This window comes from Triturus cristatus, chromosome 4_1 (genome assembly GCF_964204655.1).
Source record: "Triturus cristatus chromosome 4_1, aTriCri1.1, whole genome shotgun sequence".
In the NCBI taxonomy this organism is placed as follows: Eukaryota; Metazoa; Chordata; class Amphibia; order Caudata; family Salamandridae; genus Triturus; species Triturus cristatus.
The window spans coordinates 16971271-16992131 of record NC_140585.1 but is presented as its reverse complement, the minus strand read 5'-3'; the positions used below and the strand labels follow the sequence as shown (position 1 = coordinate 16992131).

General features: G+C 45.5%; 1 protein-coding gene across 1 annotated transcript in view; it reads right to left on the bottom strand.

Annotated features, from left to right (window-relative positions):
• LOC146839321 (uncharacterized) overlaps positions 1 to 19484 on the bottom strand; it is a 55984-nt gene extending 36500 nt beyond the window's left edge. Inside the window, exons 1-2 of the mRNA XM_085650773.1 lie at positions 19274 to 19484; positions 17470 to 17633 (exon numbers count right to left, since the gene is read on the bottom strand). Coding sequence (XP_085506899.1) covers positions 17470 to 17633; positions 19274 to 19484 — 375 coding nt within the window. The remainder of the gene's footprint in view (positions 1 to 17469; positions 17634 to 19273) is intronic.
• Between the last annotated feature and the right edge of the window lie 1377 nt (positions 19485 to 20861).

Below are 20861 nucleotides of genomic sequence, written 5' to 3'. Positions count from 1 at the left end.
GATAAAACCGAGCTGTTGCTCTATGCGCCTACGAAACCGACTCATCATCTACCAATGGACTTTAGGCTCGCCCCGGATGCGGCCCCGCTGATACCAGCCAAAACAGTACGGAATCTGGGAGTTCTATTTGATAATAATCTCCAGCTGGACTCCCAGGCGAGCACAACCTCGAGTGCCTGCTTTGGCTTACTGCGACTCCTACGCCTTATCCTTCCGCTGCTGCCTGCCGACTCTCGCAACTCGGTCGTCAGAAGTACCATTCTCAGCAGGCTGGATTACTGCAACTCGTTGTATCTCGGAGCCCCCCAATACATCCTGCAGGGGCTACAGAGAGTCCAGTCAGCCACTGCCAAGCTGGCACTTGGTCGCAAGCTTGATTCATCTTCTACTCAGGCACTAAGGGAGCTGCACTGGCTGCCAGTCAGAGAGAGGGTCCTCTTCAAGTCCTTATGTTTGGTCCATAAGGCAATCCACGGAACAGGTCCGGTCCCACTTCAGGAAAGATTCTTAAGGTACTCCCCCGTAAGGCAGTTGCGGTCATCCACGGACAACCTGCTGGCACAGCCTAGGTTCAAACGGGCAAGGCTGGGAGGGAGGGCCTTTAGCGTAGTTGGAGCCCAAAGTTGGAATGCGCTTCCATCGGAACTTAGGCAGACGCAGCCATTAATGGAATTCAGAAGGAACCTCAAGACCTGGCTCTTTCCAGTAGTATGATGTCTCCAATTTTGCCGTTTCAGCAATAATTATACCATCCGGTCAGAGCGCCTGGATACCCGTTGGGTCGCAATGCAACTGTGCACTATACAAATCATCTTACAATTACAATTACAATTACAATAGTCTCATAGGAAATATCTTCCCTAATCATGTCTACTATACCCTTAACTAGAACACTATTCTTAGCATTATCTTTCACAGAACGTAGGGGGTTGGCTTCATGAGCGTATATGAATATCGCTCTATATGCCCACACAGAACCATTATGGCTGAAAGGCAGGACCAGATAAGGGATACCTTTATCAGTAGTATGAGGCATAAGACCCCACACCCAACAGTTAGTTGTGTTCACTACTAATTGGTGTTGGTGTAGAAGCTGAATGAATGAATTATTGACAAATTCTAATCTTCTAGCAGACTCGTGTTCAGGCAGGGGGTGAAAAGAATGCGAGAAAACAGTAGAAGGAGGTATAGGCTGTGTAGTGGGTGCAAATGTCACTTGAAAAGAGAATAAAACATATCCTATTAAAAACGTCATTACACTAAGCAACATGAAAATACATAATATCAAAAATCGTTTCTTTGTCATCATTATACACATTCTGGCTTTAAAGTTCATCTGTTTGGCAGGTCCCTCATTCTCGAAAAACTCCATTCCCTCTAATTGCTGCTCGTGGTGGTAGGGTGTTCTATGCTAAGGAATGCTTCTGCCAGTCCAGGGCAACTCCCTTAGACCAAACAGAACTGTCGACCTAACGTCTCCAGCTGACCTAACGTCTCCAAAGACTTGAGCAACCACGACCCTACAGCTGAACCCGGATGGCGGTTCAAAAAAACAAAAATAAGAAAGTTTCTCAGATGAGAGAGAGCTGCACTTTCAAAAATAGCAAAGAAAAGGAATTTTTATTTGTCCATAGTTCTTGGCCTCAAATTGTAGCAGCTTTTTCCAGGTACTGTCTGGTTCTGGAACAAGAGTTCAGGCTCTATAGTGTTCAATCGAATTGACGGTGGCACAGCTTCTTGCAAAATATTGTCACTTTCTTGTTCAGAAAGTGTTCCTTTTACACGTGCATCGCTAAAAGGCAAAAAACAAGGCACAGTCTCAGTCTCAGAGTCAGCGATCCCCTCCTGGGCCCACCGGTCGTACGGTAGAGGCAAAGGGACTCTCTTGCAGTGTACGCCGTGGATCCAGTTCTTTTTCCCTTCCACTCGAACAGCTGATCTTGTTGAGAGAAGGACGAGATGGGGACCGGTCCAACGGGGCTGGTCATTCTTCGTCCGTTGGAAATTTTTGACCAGCACCCATGATCCAGGATCGATAAGATGTCCTGGAGCTTCAGAGACCTGAGGCAGAGTATCGTGAACCTGTTGGTGTAAAACACCCATTTTAGCCGTCAAATCATACAAATAATCAAGCAGTACAGGGTGTTCGATCTCACTGAATTTTGTCGGCCTTGGCACTCCCCATATGTTGGCCGGGCGGCCGAACACAATTTCATAGGGACTAAGTCCCACTCGCGAATGCACAGTCATTCTTGTTGATAGGAGTGCTAAAGGCAGAGCGTCAGGCCATTTAAGACCAGAGCTCGCTTGTATCTTTGCCAACTTCAATTTGAGCGTGCCATTATAGCACTCTACTAGTCCAGCTGATTGGGGGTGATTTGCAGCGTGAAATTTTTACTGGATACCTAGCCCCTCACATACTTTCTTCATCACTCGACCCACAAATTCACTCCCATTATCACTCCAGACCATTCTCGGCATTCCAAATCTAGAGAAGAATTCTTTGGCATGGGCTTTAGCTGTGGATAAGGCAGTGTTGTCTTTTAAGGGATATGCTTCTACCCATCTTGAAAAGGCACAAACAACAACAAGTACGTATTTCAAATTGTTGCACCTTTCCATGTGGATGAAATCTAGCTGCAAAACCTCAAACGGATACGTTGGAGGCACAAAATGACCAGCTGGAGTTGGGGTACCCCTACCAGGATTGTATTTCAGACACACCATGCAATTCTTGACCACATTCTCTGCACATTTAGGAATTCCAGCATTTTGCCATACTGGAGCCAACAACTTACAAATCCCTTTCACACTGATATGGGCCATTCCATGAGCCATTGTCACCACTGCAAGCACATACGCATTGGGTAACAACCATCACTGATGTTCTGACAAGTCAACCCAACAACCATTTTCATCCAATTTACCCGTACTTTCTCTCCACACACTCAACTCTTTCTCTGAAGCTTCAGCTTGAAGAGACTTCACACTCTCTATCGTATCTTCACACATTCCAACATCACCAACCCATCTTGCAGGGCCTGCAACATACATTCGATTCATCACATCTTTTGCTGTTTCTTTTGCGATTTCGTCAGCAAAGGCATTACCACAACCAACATCATCAGTAACCTTCTTGTGTGCACTGCATTTCACAATCGCAACTTGTAACGGCAAGGTCAATGACTCAAGAAGTTCATTCACCAACTGACCATGCTGAATCTTAGCTCCATGCGAAGTCAGGAACCCACGTTCTTTCAACAATCGTCCAAAACTATGAGCTACACCAAACGGATACTGGCTGTCAGTATATATGGTCACTTTCATTCCTTTCGATAACACACACGCTCTCGTAAGTGCAATTAACTCTGCTCCTTTATCCAGTCTGGATAAAGGTGAGAGGGATACGGACTACGAAACCCTGAGGACTATCAAGACTCATGCTATATCTCGCCCTCATAAGGTCATTCCCTCAGGCCGGGGCTCTATACTGAAGATTGCCAGCTTAAATACGAGATCACTCCACTGCCATCATGTCGAGGTATATAACCTACTCCAGGACAATGACATCGATGTCCTGACCCTCTCGGAGACCTGGCTGGACGACAACTCGTTGCCTGACATCATTGCCGCTCTCCCAGGGGGCTATGATGCCATATGGCACAACCGTCCGGGAGGTGCTCGGGGGGGAGGGGTAGCTATCCTCTATAAAAAGAGCCTGTCAGTCGAGCTACTGTTATCTGAATCAGTGGATTTATCTGACTTGCTTGGGGTAAAGTTAACAATGTCTAATGTCTGCTGGGTGATTCTGTCAGTATACCGCCCACCAAAGTCTACCCCGCTTTTCTACGACCTTTTCGGACCCATTATGTCGGACCTGTGTACCCGATACACGAAAATCTTGGTGACAGGAGATTTTAATTTGCATTGGGATAACCCCCACCGGGACTTGGCCACACGTCAATTGGATATTATGATGACCGCCCTGAGTTTTACACAACTTGTCGACACTCCCACACACATTAAAGGCCATATTCTTGACCTTGTGTGGACGACAGACACAAATGTCACTCTTAAAGATGTTACTCATTGTATATGGTCAGATCACCATCTAGTCTCTTGTAAGATACCCATTGATGGCCATATACATATTACATCATCAGAAACCAGGAGTACCCGTAATTGGACTGAGGTTGATTTAATGGCCTTAACTAAGGTACTACTGCCATTGAATCAATCCTCAGATTTGGAACGTAGTCTGGACCAAGAATATACGGGTCTAATACAGAGCCTGGCCCAGGCCATTGACCAAATAGCGCCAGTAAAAACACAGCTGATAAGGGGTGCTGGTAAGGGGGGTCCCTGGTTCACGCCTTTATTAAGGGAACATAAAAGAAAGCTCAGAGCCTTGGAAAGGGGTTGGAGGAAAACCAAGCAAGACACAGCTAGAAACCTCTACAAAGCCTCCCTTAATTCTTATAAAAAGCTTACCGCTCTAGCTAAAGCGGAATATTATGAGTCCCGGCTAAATAAGGCAGCCAACATTCAGAAAGAGACTTTTAAAATCCTGTCAGAGCTAAGCAAAAAATCTGACAATTCCAAGTCCCCTATAGACTGTAACTCCTTTCAGGCGTACTTTCTAGAAAAAGTGAAGGCCATTATCACGGAAATAAAGAGTGGGTTGTTAAACGGAACTGCCACAACTTCAACCTCGCATAATCTAGCTGGCTGTACTATTACAGCATTTCCAGAGCTGGATGAGTTGAGTCTGGAGAAACTGATGGGAAAAACTAAATCTGGCTCTCCAGCAGATCCGTGCCCACCCAGCGTCTTTCGTGTAGCCCGTCCTCTATTGGAGAAATGTATCATGTCTCTCCTCAATAGATCTCTGGAAACAGGGTATATACCGGTGGAATTCAAGGAGGCACGTGTAAGGCCACTGCTGAAGAAACCCGGTGCGGATCCTGCAGTGCTAAAGAACTACAGGCCTATTTCCCAACTGCCTTTCCTCTCCAAAATACTTGAACAACATGTATTAAAATCCCTGTCCCTGTATCTGGAATCTCACCATCTACTCCATGAGCGGCAGGCAGGATTTCGAGCTCATCACAGCACCGAGTTGGTGATGCTCTCGGTGCTGGATGAATTAAGAGGCATGGCTGACCATAAGAAACCGAGCGCCCTGATTCTGTTAGATCTATCAGCGGCGTTCGATACGGTCAGTCATGCCTTGCTTTTGGAGAGATTGAGAGACTTTGGGATCAAAGGTCTGGCCTTTAAGTGGTTGCAATCCTTCCTTTTGGGAAGAACGCAAAGGATACAACTGGGGGAACACACATCTGAGGTGGGGACCCTGGAATGTGGGATGCCACAGGGCTCTGCCCTATCCCCACTGTTATTTAATATCTACCTACAACCGCTGATTGCATCACTGGCCAGTAGGGGCTGCAGAGTCTTTAACTACGCGGACGACACTCAGCTGTTGCTGAGTGTCGATAATTCAAGTACCGCACAACTCAATGCTCAGAACATATTGAGGTATACTGTGCAATGGATGACTGGAAACCTATTAAAGATCAATCCAGACAAGACCGAGGTACTGGTGATTCCTTCTACCGCCTCACCCTGGAGTGACCTCTATTGGCCAGCTGAGTTGGGCCCTGCTCCAAAACCAAGCATGAACGTAAAGAGTTTGGGGATCAAACTGGATTGCGACTTGTCAATGGCCAGTCAAATTTCATCTGTGGTGGGGAGCTGTACAAACATCATCCGACAGCTACGAAAGTTAACCCCGGTCCTCTCCCAGTCAATGATGCGTTCAATTGTAGCAGCAACCGTTATCTCAAGGATAGACTACGGAAACGCTCTCTACCTTGGCCTACCCAAAACTCTTACTAACAGGCTGCAGGTCGTGATGAATGATGCTGCACGACTAATTTTTAGACTCCCAAGGAGAACTAAGGCCTCTCCCCTGTTACACAGCTTGCATTGGCTCCCTATTAAAGAGCGCGTGGAATTCAAAAACTTATGCACAGCTCATAAGGCAATCTATGGTCAGGCACCAGCTTACATCACTGAGCGTCTGGAGGTGTACAGTCCAGTGAGAACACTTAGATCCTCAGACTCTCAGCTTTTGGTCTGCCCCCGTTACAAACTTGTAACTAAGGGAGGAAGAGCCTTCTCTGTATTAGTCCCTCAGCTATGGAACACACTGCCTGAGGTGATGCGCAGGGAGGGGAATCTTCTGCGATTTAGAAGGACGCTAAAAACATTGCTGTTTAAAAGAAGCCTGGGTGTAAATTAGACCAAAAAGTGCTACTCATTCTGTGTTTGCCGAGTTTGTTGTCTGTTACCATCGATTTCCGCGCGCCTAGAGACCTGTAGGTGATTGGGCGCGATATAAATCCAAAATAACAATAACAATAACAACAGTATACGTGCAGCTTCAACAATCGTATGCAAAGTCGTGATAGCATATGCTGCAGTCGTATCACCATTCGGAAGCTTGAAGCATGAACCATCCACCCATAAGGTACCATCACACTTTACAAGAGGAGTATCTTTAAGATCTACTCTCCCTTTCGTTTCTTCTTCTGTCCTAAGAAAACAATCATGCTGTTCAACATCATCTGTCTCTACTGAAATTGGCAATAACGTGGCTGGATTCAACGTATTGCACCTCTTTATGTGCACATGACTCGCTAACAGTGTCAACTCGTAACCCGACAATCGGGCACTAGTTAAGTGCTGTGTCTTGGTCCTGTTTAACAACGTGTCCACTGCATGTGGAACCATCACAATCAACATATTATTCATCACTAACCTATCAGACTGTCGAATAGACACAGCTGCTGCCGCTGTGGCTCTCAAGCAACTCGGCAATGCTTTAGCTACCGGATCCAAAGTCGACGAAAAATACGCGCATAGACGCTGCTTGTCTCCAAAAGACTGTGTCAGCACTGACAATGCACAACCCTCTTTCTCATGGACATACAATGTAAAGGGCTTACTGTAGTCGGGGGTACCCAACACAGGAGCCGAACACAGTGCATTACGCAATTCGGAAAAACTTTTCTGACAATCTTCAGACCATGGAACGGGATTCGGTGTATCTTTACAGGTCAAAGCTACCAAAGGTTTGGCCAGCAAAGAGAAATTTGGTATCCACTGTCTGCAGTATGATGTAATGCCCAAGAAAGCACGTACTTCTCTCTGTGTCCTTGGCACACTCAATTTTGCAATGGCCCGAATTGTCAGTTTCCTTCCCTCCTTCGATAAGAGATGACCTAAGTAGGTCACTTCTTGTCGACAATATTGCAGTTTTGAAAGGGACACTTTGTGATGTAAATCAGAAAAGTGACGCAACAATGACAAGGTGGCTTCTTTACAAATGTTCTCAGTATCTGCAGCTATTAGCAAATCATCGACGTACTGAATAAGGGTAGCGCCTTCAGGTAAAACAACTGCATCAAGCTGTGCTTTTAAAGCTTGACTATATATTGATGGACTTTCACAGTAGCCCTGAGGAGTGCGTTTGAAGCGGAAGCTTCGTCCTCCTAAACTGAAGCCAGAAATATCCCTGCTCTCCTCGGCAATTGGGATGCTGAAGAAAGCATTCTTTAAGTCAATCACCGAGAACCAAGTGGCGGAAGCTGGAATCATAGTCAATAGGGCAGTGATATCAGGAACAACTGGGAACTGTGGCACAACTATTTTATTGACCTCTCTAAGATCAATCACGAATCTGTAAACAGGTGGCTGAGAAGGGTCAGTACGTTTCAAAACAGGCAGACCAGGACTATTACAAACGTTACCTCTTGTCTCTTCAATTACATCTTTTTCAATCAGATCATAAATGATCGCTAGCATTGCCTTTTCACCTTCACTAGAGATCTTGTATTGGGGAATGCGTGGCAATTTTGTCACAACATATGGCGGTATTTCCAAAAGACCCACATCATTAGGACCAGTAGCCCAAAGAATATCAGGAAGAAACGACAATTCTGTCGGAAGTTTATCCTTCGACAAATACATTGGAGAGATCACTATCCTACCCAGTGTAAGTTGTACTCCCGAAGGAGAACAATATAATGTTGCATACAATCTTTTCAACAAATCCAATCCTAACAAGTTTTCACCACAACCTGTCGTTAGAATAAGGGGTGCTTCCAATTCCCAAGGTCCAACAGAAAGGGACATAGGACTAGAAATCGGATTCCTAACCGGGGCACCAGAAAAACCTACTGAAACGTTCATCTTGCCAGACAAAGGTGCGCCAGGGAGCTTTGAGTGCATAATAGAACTCTTGGTAGCACCAGTATCCAACAGAAAAGGCTCTGACACACCTGATGTAATCACCTTAACATATGGCCCACTCTGATCTACTGGAACTGAAACAACTCCCTCTCTTTGTCTATGGCTGTCCTAGCAATCATTACCTTCCATATTTTCATCTTCCGTATAGTAGTCATCAGCATAGTACTGAGCCGTCCTACCAGACGCGTTATTTTGCTGGTCAAAACTATTTATTGAATTCTGAGACGGAAGGGAACGCGCGTTCTGGGGGACACTTCCACGTCCTCTACCTCTAGGAGCTTGTTGAACACCTCGACCTCTTGCGCCAGAAGCACCATTCGTACGCTGTAACAAAATAGGACAACTATACTTGAAATGACCCTCTTCTTTACAATATGAACACTGATTGGGACCTACAGGAACACGTGGTTGAGAATACTCGAACCTTTGCGAGTTTCTCTGAAACTGTTGAGGTTGCTGATAGTTATTCTGACCACCACGTGGAGGATACGCCTGTTGTAAAAGAACCTTTGTCTTTAATTCTTTAGTTTTCTTTTCTGCTCTATCCTTCTCATCTTTATCCCTATTTTCGTAGTACTGTGCAGTAGCCAGTATTTGTGCTGAAGAGGAAACAGCCCAAGAACTCTCTGAATCTTTCAATTTCTTACACAGCTCGGGAAGCAAATTGTGCACAAACTTGTCAACGAACAACCGTTGACCACCTTCTGTACTCATATCTTGACCTCTGTGGTCGATAAACGTTTCTTCAAACCTAGTGAAGAAATCAGACACTGTTTCATCTTTCTTCTGCTTACACGCAGACAATTTATCCCAATTCACACGCATCGCAGGCATTAAAGTCTTCATGTAAGTAATGATCCTAGCAGGAAGTTCTGCTACCAAAGGCTCAGGCTTGGCACCACCAACTTGTCTATCATTTGTAGTACTAATATTAGCCCATGTGTCACCTAACTCTTGCGCATGAACTGTATGGCGAATCAATCTCCACAAAGGCTGTGGAACAACATTCCCAAATAACATGTCTATGTCAGCTAAATTCATAATGCATGAGTCTGCAGTCTGTGATAATTCCTTATAATATCCTGCAGGGTTTTTACGAGGATCAGGCAAGGTCTGCTTAAGGGCTAAAACTTCAGCTCGCTTCCAAGGAACATGCACCCAAACACGCTGAAAATGAGCTGGAGCAGCATCAATGTTATTAACGGCATCTGCCGCAACAGCGTCCTTCCATACCGGAGGGACTTCTCTCATTGGGTACTGTCGCACTTTTTTCTTAACTGAGGAGTCATGTTCAAACAGTGACTGGGAAAGATCTTTATTCCTAAAGGACAACAACGTTGTAACTGCTTTCTCAACATCGGAACCCACAATCGTGCCTTTTGAAAACTCAAACCGTACACGGCACAACTCAGGGGGATTTGTTTCTAACTCATTATCCTCCAATTCCTCACAAAGGAAAGCACACATTTTCTCAAAAATGTATCTTTGTTTCGGTGCTTCCCATTGACTGAAAACATCCATAACAGACTCTACATCATATTTAAAAGGGAAAGTAAGCCATTTACGCGCCATATGGTCAAACATCTCTCTCTCTCGAGAATTAGCCAGTTGACTACGCGACTGCTTACGTTCCGAATCAGGGGTCACACCAGCTGACCCGAAAAGAGGAAATATAATGCTAGCAACGGTATCAGTCATTCTCTGTCGGATAGAAGGAGAAGATGACAAGAGAACAGGAGGAAAAACAGAGGGAGGCAAGGCAGACGCAGATGCAGACGCAGAGGCAGTATCAGAAAGAACACTAGAAGAGGCAGTCGATGTAGTAGACAAAGTCGTAGGAAGTTCAGATGAAGCAAGTAGCAAAGTCGGCGGTCCTTGAGGGGGCTGCGCCATGGGAGTAGGAGCCAACTGAAGAGGAGCTGGCGGCTGTGGAAGAACCTGAGGCACAATATTTGGGGGTTGCACACCTAAAGGTTGTGGAGGTGCTATAGCACTCTGTGCATAAGGGGGTGGCGAACTCAACAAGTGTCCAATAGAGAGTGACAAAGTGCACACCAGTTTTTTCAAAATGTTTTTCAAAATTGCGTTTGTTCACCGTGCTGCCCAGAATCGTGGTCTGCCCAAAGCCACGTACTTGTAAAAGACATTGAAAACAATGGGGTGATCTTTCACCCCATTTCTGGACGCACAGCGATAAGTATGTGCATACCAATAATGCAATATGTCAAACTAAGTTTTTCTCCAAAGATTTATTCAAAGTTCATCAAAGTTATTCACGGTATCCAGGATCTATCCATAGTCACTTATGAGATATCTTACTTTCAACACTGTAACCTCAAACGCTACAGACATGCCGTGGCCTTAATCGGTAGCTAGGAGTGCATGTAAGTGATCTTCATTAATCCATCACATTAACCCAATGCATTTCGGGCCTTCTCGTGGCCCTTCGTCAGGGGTTTTCTACAATTAAAAAACAACGTTTCAATACAAGAACTTTCCAAGTCGATGTCACTTAGTGCATGTTAAAACATTTTACAAGCGATTATCTAGTAACCTGTTCGTGTATCAACATTTTCCCGCTAATCGTGACTATAAACCGCCACCCATATATTAATGTCCAAATATTTCTCCCTCTATCTTCCTAGTTCTCCTTATGTAATTCTCGTAAGTGCACAAGTTACTACACAATTCTTCGGTGAATCTATGAACAAAGTGTGACTATTTTTATGCGCGCGTGATTTAGAATGCCATATATCCATTGGCCTTCAAACATTCGAGCCCTTACCTTTACAAAAACATCTTGCTCAATCCCTTCCAGGTGATCAACTAACTGTGTTACACCCTCAATCTACAATTTAAACACTTAAAATCAGACCCCGCCCTAAAGCGAGGCCGAGGGCACTACTTTTAACCCTGTGTTTCCCACTACGCTCGATTTACGTGCTCTTCACTCTTCCATCATCGTCACCACCTAGTAAACGTCCTCATTTTTTCATGTGTTATTGTTCTTTCATTTAAGCTTATTATATGCGAAAAAAAGTAACTCTACATTGTAATGACTAACGATCTTCCTGGTGTCATCTCACTACAATACCCACAATGTATTGCGCTCGCTGTCTTAAGGAGTCCAAATCGTTCCTGAACATTAATCTAAATTCCCCGCCCTCCCTGTTAATGTTAACAATGTTGATCAGAAGGTATCATATACAGCGTATTTCATACTAGAAAACTAATCGTTCACAGTATTATATGATCTCTATTACGAACGTATTTGTTATGTACATCAAAACATGACAATAAAAACATCTGACGTGTATAGTATAACGGTTTTAAAAAACGCAGTTTAGAGAATTAACTTCCGAAGATATGTTCTTCTTATAGTCTCTTAAGTGACTTCATCGTGATTATTCGTTCATATCCTTATTCGATGGGGGCTACTCGTCTGAGAAGGCAGACAATAGGTAATCGAAAAGAGAGTGACAAAGTGCACACCAGTTTTTTCAAAATGTTTTTCAAAATTGCGTTTGTTCGCGTGCTGCCCAGAATCGTGGTCTGCCCAAAGCCACGTACTTGTAAAAGACATTGAAAACAATGGGGTGATCTTTCACCCCATTTCTGGACGCACAGCGATAAGTATGTGCATACCAATAATGCAATATGTTAAACCAAGTTTTTCTCCAAAGATTTATTCAAAGTTCATCAAAGTTATTCATGGTATCCAGGATTTATCCATAGTCACTTATGAGACATCTTACTTTCAACACTGTAACCTCAAACGCTACAGACATGCCGTGGCCTTAATCGGTAGCTAGGAGTGCATGTAAGTGATCTTCATTAATCCATCACATTAACCCAATGCATTTCGGGCCTTATCGTGGCCCTTCGTCAGGGGTTTTCTACAATTAAAAAACAACGTTTTAATACAAGAACTTTCCAAGGCGATGTCACTTAGTGCATGTTAAAACATTTTACAAGCGATTATCTAGTAACCTGTTCGTGTATCAACATTTTCCCGCTAATCGTGACTATAAACCGCCACCCATATATTAATGTCCAAATATTTCTCCCTCTATCTTCCTAGTTCTCCTGGATACCGTGAATAACTTTGATGAACTTTGAATAAATCTTTGGAGAAAAACTTGGTTTAACATATTGCATTATTGGTATGCACATACTTATCGCTGTGCGTCCAGAAATGGGGTGAAAGATCACCCCATTGAACTCAACAAGTGTGACATTAAAGGATCTTTCCCAATTTCTTTTGCTGCATCTTGCTGAAGAAGCGGCAAAACTGGATAGCATCTATCGATCACCATTTTACGTTGCCTGTGCAACTGCTCACTCATCTGTTCTTCTTCATTATCTTTAAACTGCATAGCAGCTTGCATTATCGAGATACCATTTTCTCTCTTATTTCTCTTTGCTAATTTAATTTCCTTCTGTTTGGCTTCCTTATGCCATAGGCGGAAAGAGTCAAACATTGCCGGCCGGGCTTTCTTCTTAAAAAGTTTAACCTCCAGATTATCCAGAATCTCTGTGTCAAAACTACCATATTGGGGCCCTTTTAAAACACCATCTTTCCTGGTGTATCGGATCCATACTTCATTATATGTGATGGGGCCTACGCCATGTTTCACATATAGTTCATAGGTTGGAGTTCCAATCGGAGGAACCGGACACGAGTCCTCCAATCGGGAATCCCTATTACAACCAAGACAAAACAAATTTCCAAGTCTGCTAGGACCAGGCATCTTCGCTCTCTAGTCTAGCTTCAAACTTCAAAGGATTATCGAATACGATATTTCGTGAATACACGAGTCCCTCGGCTTTGGTACTTGCAAGTTCCAAATCAAAGATCCCAAGGGGATACCAAACTAAGAACCAAACTAAGGACTGGGAGACGCTCCACTTATACTTAACTGAGGTATCGATGACGTCACCAGAAGACTCGTCTATCGTTTCGCTCTACCAATCATCAAGGGTCCAAAACAGGGCGATAGTCAGGGCAGCAGTCCTTCGTAGCCGTCGGGAAGCGGGGAACCTCGCAGCAAAGACTTTCGGACCACGTCGACATGCAGGGGTCGATGAAGTGGCGGCCTTCCTCCAGAATTTTCACACAAAGCTCCTCACGAACCTCTGGCTTGGACCGGTACCGCTGAAATCGCCCCACGTTGGGCACCAACTGAAGTACTGGGTTTTTCAGAACCCAGCGGTGCCAGGGAACGCACCCTAAGACTTCGAGTTCTTCCTGTTTAAGACTACAGAAACACAGAGTCTTCTTGGTGAAGTCAAAGATCGTATTTATTGGCTGCAACCAGTAACAGGTATCCTAGAAGTACAACACGGTGTATATTCTCAGGAGACTGCTCAACCTTACAAAGCCAGCCTTCTCTTTTATACAAAATATTATGCTTTAGGCAAACATTCCTTATTTTACAGTTGACCATTCACATATTTTCACTACAAAGAAAAAGCAAAGTCATGATGACAAGCCCATATTTCAGTTTGTCCAGCCCTCAATCAATTACCCGGCGAGGCTTAGTACTTTCATCAGATATCGACGGACCCCCAATAAAAACGGGCACCTCCTCCTCGTAAAGCAAGTCATAAAGTAGGAAACAAGGACAAGTGTGTGTAAGATTAGGCCTGGTTTGTGTGTGATGAAAGGTTTTATGATATGTTGTGCCTTGATACTAATCAAATTCGGCCACCGGGAAAAGAACTGGCCGAACAGGTTTTGGCTTCAGGCAGTGGAGTCAGCTTGCCCAAGTCACAGAGGAGTCAGCAAAGGTGTATGTGTCCTTCAGACTCGATTTTTGGCCTAGTCATTGGCCTATGTGCGGGCAATCACAAAATGGCTGCCGTTCAATGGAAACCGAAGGATCAGAACGGAAACTATGATTTCAGGGTAATTTCTTCACCCGAATATGGCGAAAATGCTTGTCCATAGTATCCTAATCATTTGCGGTCTGCTGATACCAAAATCGTCATGGTACGACGATGTTTATAACACGGGTCCAGAATTTTCAGTTCCACACCCCAAACATTTGAGGAACTTACTGTACAAAGGTGACTAACAAAGAAAGTATGGTTTGTGGGTTGTTAACAGCACAACCTTCCAAATGACCACGTAAGACCTTGGTAAGCAGTCATCTAAACCGTTGAGCCAGCAGGTCTGTATAGTGTCATATAAGGGAGCTTTCAGCAGCTGACAATCTCTGCCAAGTCAGGACTCGATAATATTCAACGGTATGCTCCTTGCCTCAGGAGCTGAGGTAGCGGTCTATGCAACTATATGATCCTTGCCTCAGGAGCTGAGGTAGCGTTCTATGCAAATATATGTTCCTTGCCTCAGGAGCTGAGGTAGCGGTCTATATATATATAATATACAAATCAAATACTGCAAAAAAAGTGTGGGAGCCCACTACACACAAACAAGAACATAAGGAAAATGCAGATGCCACAAAGTGTGCACAAGATAGAGCACCTGTAGAGCAAGTGGAGTAACCAGCCAGGGAATGATTCCACCCACACCAGCGCTAGCGCGTTACCGCCAAACCATGTGAGAGAGTTCGATGAGAAAATCGAGGAAGAGCCAAGGAAGGTCCCTGTGCCGCTTTCAAGGACTCGGAGTTCGTAGGCAGGAGAAAGTGGAAGGTATCTCGGAGGCGAGGCAGGTCCCGAGGACGCAATGCAAGTCCCGAAGACGCGACGCACAAGCCCCGAAACCCACGACCCGGAAGTGACGCCAGGATTAACCCGGAAGATCCTGAGGTCGGAAGTGAAAAATTAGAACGGGAAGCGTCTGTGTTTCCGACGCGTCGCGTTTTTATATGGGTGATGACGGTACTACAGCGCTATGACGAACCACGCTGGATCAAATTATGACAGTTATTCTGAATGCTAAAGTGCCTTGTGAGTGCCCTTCCTTTCTGAGTCTTACCCATCTTGTTCACTTGTACAGTCCTCCCCTTTCGATCCCTTTTTCTCCTCTGACTCCCTGTATGATCCTGGGCAGCGCTGTACTCCTCTTTCTGTGTACGTTTTCTACCCAGTTCCCAGTCCTTGCCTAAGTCCCTGACTGTGTTCCCCACATAGTCCCGGACTGTCCCTGATGGGCGTTCGCTTGTTCTTTCCCTTTTCTGTGACAAGTTTGGAACCGATAAGGTTGGAGTGTGAGGAACCACCTTAATATCCTGTCATTGTGCCCTTTGTTTCTAGACAACCACTCTAGAGGAGTGTGATCTGTGTACAAGGTGAACTCTCTCCCTTCTAGGTAGTATCCGAGGGACTCTACTGCCCATTTAATAGCTATGGCCTCCTTTTTCGATAACTGCGTATCTCTTTTCACAGGGGAATAGTTTTCTGCTTATGTAAAGAATAGGTGTTTCTTGTCCTTGGGGGTCAATTTTTAACAGTACGGCACCTAGGCCTGCATCCGATGCATCCGTTTGTAGAATAAAAGGCAGAGAGTAGTTGGGACTCAGTAAAACCGGCCTTGAGGTAAGGGCATATTTCAGTCGGTGGAAAGCCTGTTTAAGGAGTGGTGAGGGGTATTTCAGCTCTTTCTCGGTTTATACATTCTTTTGGAGAAGATCTGTCATAGGTGAGGCCATTTGCGAAAAATTAGGAATAAACCTCCTACAGTATCCCAGAACCCCAAGGAATGCTCATTGCTCTTTCTTTGTCTGAGGAAATGGGATGGAATAAATAACCCCTATCGGTTCTTCTTGCATTTTTATGTACCCCTCCCTCAGAAGGTAACAGAGGTATTTCACAGAACGTGCAGCTAGTCTACTCTTAGCGGGATTTATGGTTAGCCCGCTGTCTTTCAGGGCCTGTATGACCTTGGTCAAGTGTGTCGGATGTTCGTCCCATGATGAACTGTGAATAACAATGTCATCAATGTCGGCTGCCGCAAAGGTGGCACAGGGTTTTAGTACCTGATTCATCAGTCTTTGGAAAGTGGCAGGGGCCCCATCAAGACCGAAAGGAAGCATGGTAAAGTGGTACAGGCTGCTGGGGTGGAAAAGGCGTTTTTCTCTCGGTCATGTAGTTTTTGGGGCACCTGCCAGTTTCCTTTGCATAGATCTAGAGTACTGATGTAACGAGCCGTGCCCATCCATTCTACCACCTCACCGACTCTTGGGAGGGGATAGGAATCAAATTGGGAGATCTTGTTGACCTCCCGAAAGTCGATGCAGAATCTGATGGACCCATCAGGCTTGGACACCAGTACTATGGGCAAGTTCCATTCGCTATTGGAGGGCTCGATTATACTCATGTGCAACATTTGTTGTACTTCCTGCTCTATTGCTTGCCTTCGAGACTCAGGGATACGATAGGGGCACAGCTTCACTCGTTTACCTGGGGGAGTGGTAATGGCATGCTCTATCAAGGTGGTTTTCCCAGGTTCTTGAGAAAAGACCTGTAAGGGTCATAGCCAAGTTTCTAGGTCTTATTTTTGTTTCTCGGGTAAATCACTATCAATGCTCTGTTGAAATAAAGGGGTTGGTTCTTTAGGAAGCCCTAATAGTGCAGGAACGGCCCCCTCCCACTTCTTTAATAAAATGATGTGATATATCTGAGTGTTCGCCTTTTTATTTGGGTCCGACTCTCGGCAATAGGTTACTGGAGTAACCTTCTCTAAGACACGGAACGGACACTGCCAATGTCCTAAAAATTTATGATCATAGGAGGGCATCATCAGAAGAACAAAATCGTTCACTTCTAGACTGCGGTCCTTTGCCTTTCTGTCATAGTGGACTTTTTGTGCGGCTTGAGCTTGCTCCATATGGGATGTAACTATACTACGGATCTGTCCCAAATTAGTTTTTAAGCTGAGGACATACTCCGGTAGGGGTTTTGCCCCCTCTGGCTCTTCTTCCCTCTCCTCCTTTAACATATCGAGCAAGGTGCAGGGCTGTCTACCATACAGCAATTTGAATGGGGAATACCCAGTGCTTCCCTGTTGTTTTTACAATGAATGACAAAGAGGGCCAGATGTAGCATGTCCTCCCACTTGCGGGTTTCGAGATCCAACAGTTTTCTTAATGTTGTTTTTAGGGTAGCATTGTACTTTTACACCAACCCATCGGTTTGGGGGTGATAGGCCGCCGAGCGGATCTACTTGATGTTCAATAACAGACATACCTGCTTCATCAGGTGAGAAATGAAGGGAGTTCCCTGATCGGTAATTATTTCTTGTGGAAACCCCACCCTAGAGCATATATTGATCATTGCATTGGCAATTTGCACGGCATTCAGCTGGCGTAGTGCCACGGCCTCTGGGAAGCGAGTGGCATAATCCACCAGGACTAAAACAAAAAGGCATCCACTGAGGGAGGGGAGTAAGGGCCCAATGATATTCATCCCTACTCTAGAAAAAGGCTCCTGGATGAGGGGTAAGGGATGCAGAGGGACTTTCAGGGGTAGGGCTCTGCTATTCTTTTGGCATTTGGAGCATTCCTTGCAGTAATGACGGACTTGCTGGTAGATACCTGGCCAATAGAACTTCTCTACTATTATTTTCACTTCCCCGAAATGACCACCCAATAGATGGCTGTGTGCCAAGAACAACACTTTCTCCCTATACTGTCGGGGAACCAATAGTTGGGATGGCATATCCCTCCCACCCTTTCAGTGTAGCAATCCCTTTTTAATGACAAACTGGGGACCTACTTGCTTTGGGTCTTCTTCAGTAGCTCTGTTCCAAGCCTCTCATAAGGTGGGATCCTCTCTCTGTGCAGATAAAAATCCCTGGTCACACTGCCAGATAGGTGCCTCTGTGCTTTGGGTTAGAGCAAGTCTGGTCCAACTCCTTTTTCCCCGTTTTTTTTTGTTTTCCACTTTTCTATTGTTTGTTTGTGGATATTCCTGTTCAGACTCTTGTGTGAAGGGGGCTGTCCATTCCTCACCTTCTGTTCATATTTCACTCACCAGTCTAGGCATATAGGGATAGTTGTTTCCTAACACTAAGGGCTCTGGTAACCGTGGAATGAGGCCTACTCGGAAAGGAAGGGCAACAACAGAAGGATCTTGTTGTACTTGGACATACAGTCAGTTATCCCCATCTACGTATTGTATGTTGACGTACCCAGTAGGATGGGTGACTCCTCTGGGAATTTCCTGGGGTCGCATTATGCTCTGGAGGCAGCCGGTGTCTTCCAAGGCCTGTCGTTTCTCACCATTGACCAGTATGTCTTTATGATAGGAGAGGCTGGAGCCTGAAGGGCTACAGTAATAGTTACAGATCAGACCGCCCTCCATGGGTTCCTCCTTCTGGGGGCATACCCGAGCTATGTGTCCAAAGGCCCCACAGTTATAACATTGGTGTCCCTCCTGGGGTGGAGACTTGGGGGGTACCGGTAATGGACTGGGCATGAGGGTGACAGTCTCCGCTTTTGAAGGAGGAGTTTGTTGTGTCGGTCGAACTGGATTTTTCCCCGGGCGCTTCCAGTGGTGGTCATCTCGTCCTTTTTGAAGCTCTTGGGCCCTATTGAAGGCACTGGATATTTCAATGGCCCTATCCCGATTTAATCCTGTGTGTTGTTGAACCCACTTCTGTACATGGGGATATAAAGAAGACAGATACTACTCTAAATAGATTTTCTCCATGATTTCTTCATTGGTTGCTGTTTGGGGTTTCAACCATCTGTCCGCCATGTCCCTGATGCGATAGGCTAGAGCCTTGGGGGTTTCTTGGGGCCCTTCCTTCATTTTTCTCAGCTTAGTTCGATAAGTGTCTTCATCAATCCCCAGTCTTTCCAATATATTCTTTTTCACTTCCTCATAAGGGGTAAGGCCTTGAGGGCTGACGGCCTGATAGGCAGCTTGCAGGTCCCCTGAGTGGAGTGGACCCAGATATTGTCCCCATTTATCTAAGGCCCTTCCTGCTGCTCTGGCCATCCGCTCCAAAGTGGAGAAAATAAAATCAGGGTCCTCTCCCTCTACGTACTTTTGTAGAACCTCTGAGTGGAGTCCTGTATGTCCCCTTGGTTGACTGAGGGTGTCTGCCAACTTTCCAATGAATTTTTCCTGGCTTGGCTCTGTGTAGAGAGTGTTCGGTGAAGCTTTTCCCTATCTTCCTCTGCGACGGCTACAAACTTCTCCATTATGCGTCCCAGCTTCTCTTGTCCCTCCACCATCTTCTGAAATGCGGCCTCCATTTTCCCCGCTCCCACTTCTGACACCAGATGCGAGAGGGTCGGGCAGAAAAAAAACGAGGAGGTCTTATTCGTGGATCAATGATGGCGTAATTTTATTGTCGGGGGAACAACTCAAACAAAAACAGGTAAGGGTCTCAGGGGTTATCCGGCTGGTTGATGTCCTTCTTCCTTCCGTCGTCCCTCCTCCAGGCGAGTGATGGTATTGTTCCTGGGTACCGAGGGAAGAGAAGAGATAGAAGGCGGTAAGTTGACTGTCCTGAGGTTTATTAAAGGAGAAGAATACCGTCGCCAATGCCAAAAACGAAAAAGAAAACACTCTGTGCACTGAGCAGAGTTGAGGTAAGATGTGGGAGAGAGATTGAGAGGCACAGGGATCCGAAGAAAATAAGTTTCTCAAACAACTGCCCCTTTGATTCAGGTGGTGAGGAGAAACCGAGCCTAGATAGGCAAAGTTCAAATGAAAAGAAAAGAAGGATTGTATTAGCCATCCGAAGCCCTAAAGTCAGACGACCTTGTTTGGTTTTTGCCCCACAAAGAAAATTTGATAGCCTGTCCCGTGCTCTTCCCCACCTCAACAACAAAGAACAACAAAAAAAACAGAGCCGATACTCCCTGGTGCCCCATTTTCAACCAAAGCCTCCCCCTCTCTTCACTCCCTGCCTTTTCCCAGACCATGTACTGCGAGAGCTGTAACTCTCCAGTGTTACGGCGGCGTGAAGGCATCCTCCAGGGACATCCACTAGTCCTCCGACCAAGTCTCAGGTTCCGCGTGCACGTCTTCCTCGTCCTCCTCACTGACGTTGCCCATCCTGTATTCCTCGTTCTTGTGTCCCGATGTGTAGGGAATCTCTTCTTTGGTCGCGGTCCTCACCAGACTTCCTCCTTCCGGTATCCAATCACCTTCCTCCTTCTTCTCTCTGACGTCTTCCGGCCCCTCTATTCGAGGAGGATGTCCCACCTATCTACCTACCATGAGCTCTTTCCATTGGCTCTCTCCCTCCCTGGGGCGTTCCTGTATGGGATAGTGAACTGTATGAGATTAACCACCACTAATGCACTGTCACTGGCGGGCAGAAAAGTCCCCATACTAATGTTTGCGGATGACACATTGATCCTTTCTAAAACACCGAGTGGGCTTAAGAAAGCCCTATCAATCTTCGAAGAGTTTTGCGCTTGACAGGGTCTGCAGGTCAATGTATTGAAAACAAAACTGAAGGCCTTCAATCCACACAGGGCCTTCAAGGGGGGCATCAGACTGAATAACGCCGTGCTAGATCAGGTTAAGGAGTTCACATTCCTAGGGGTCAACATTCAGGAGGGGCTAAAGTGGTCACACCAAGTCGATCTAGCATCACTAAAACACCGACAATTGGTAGG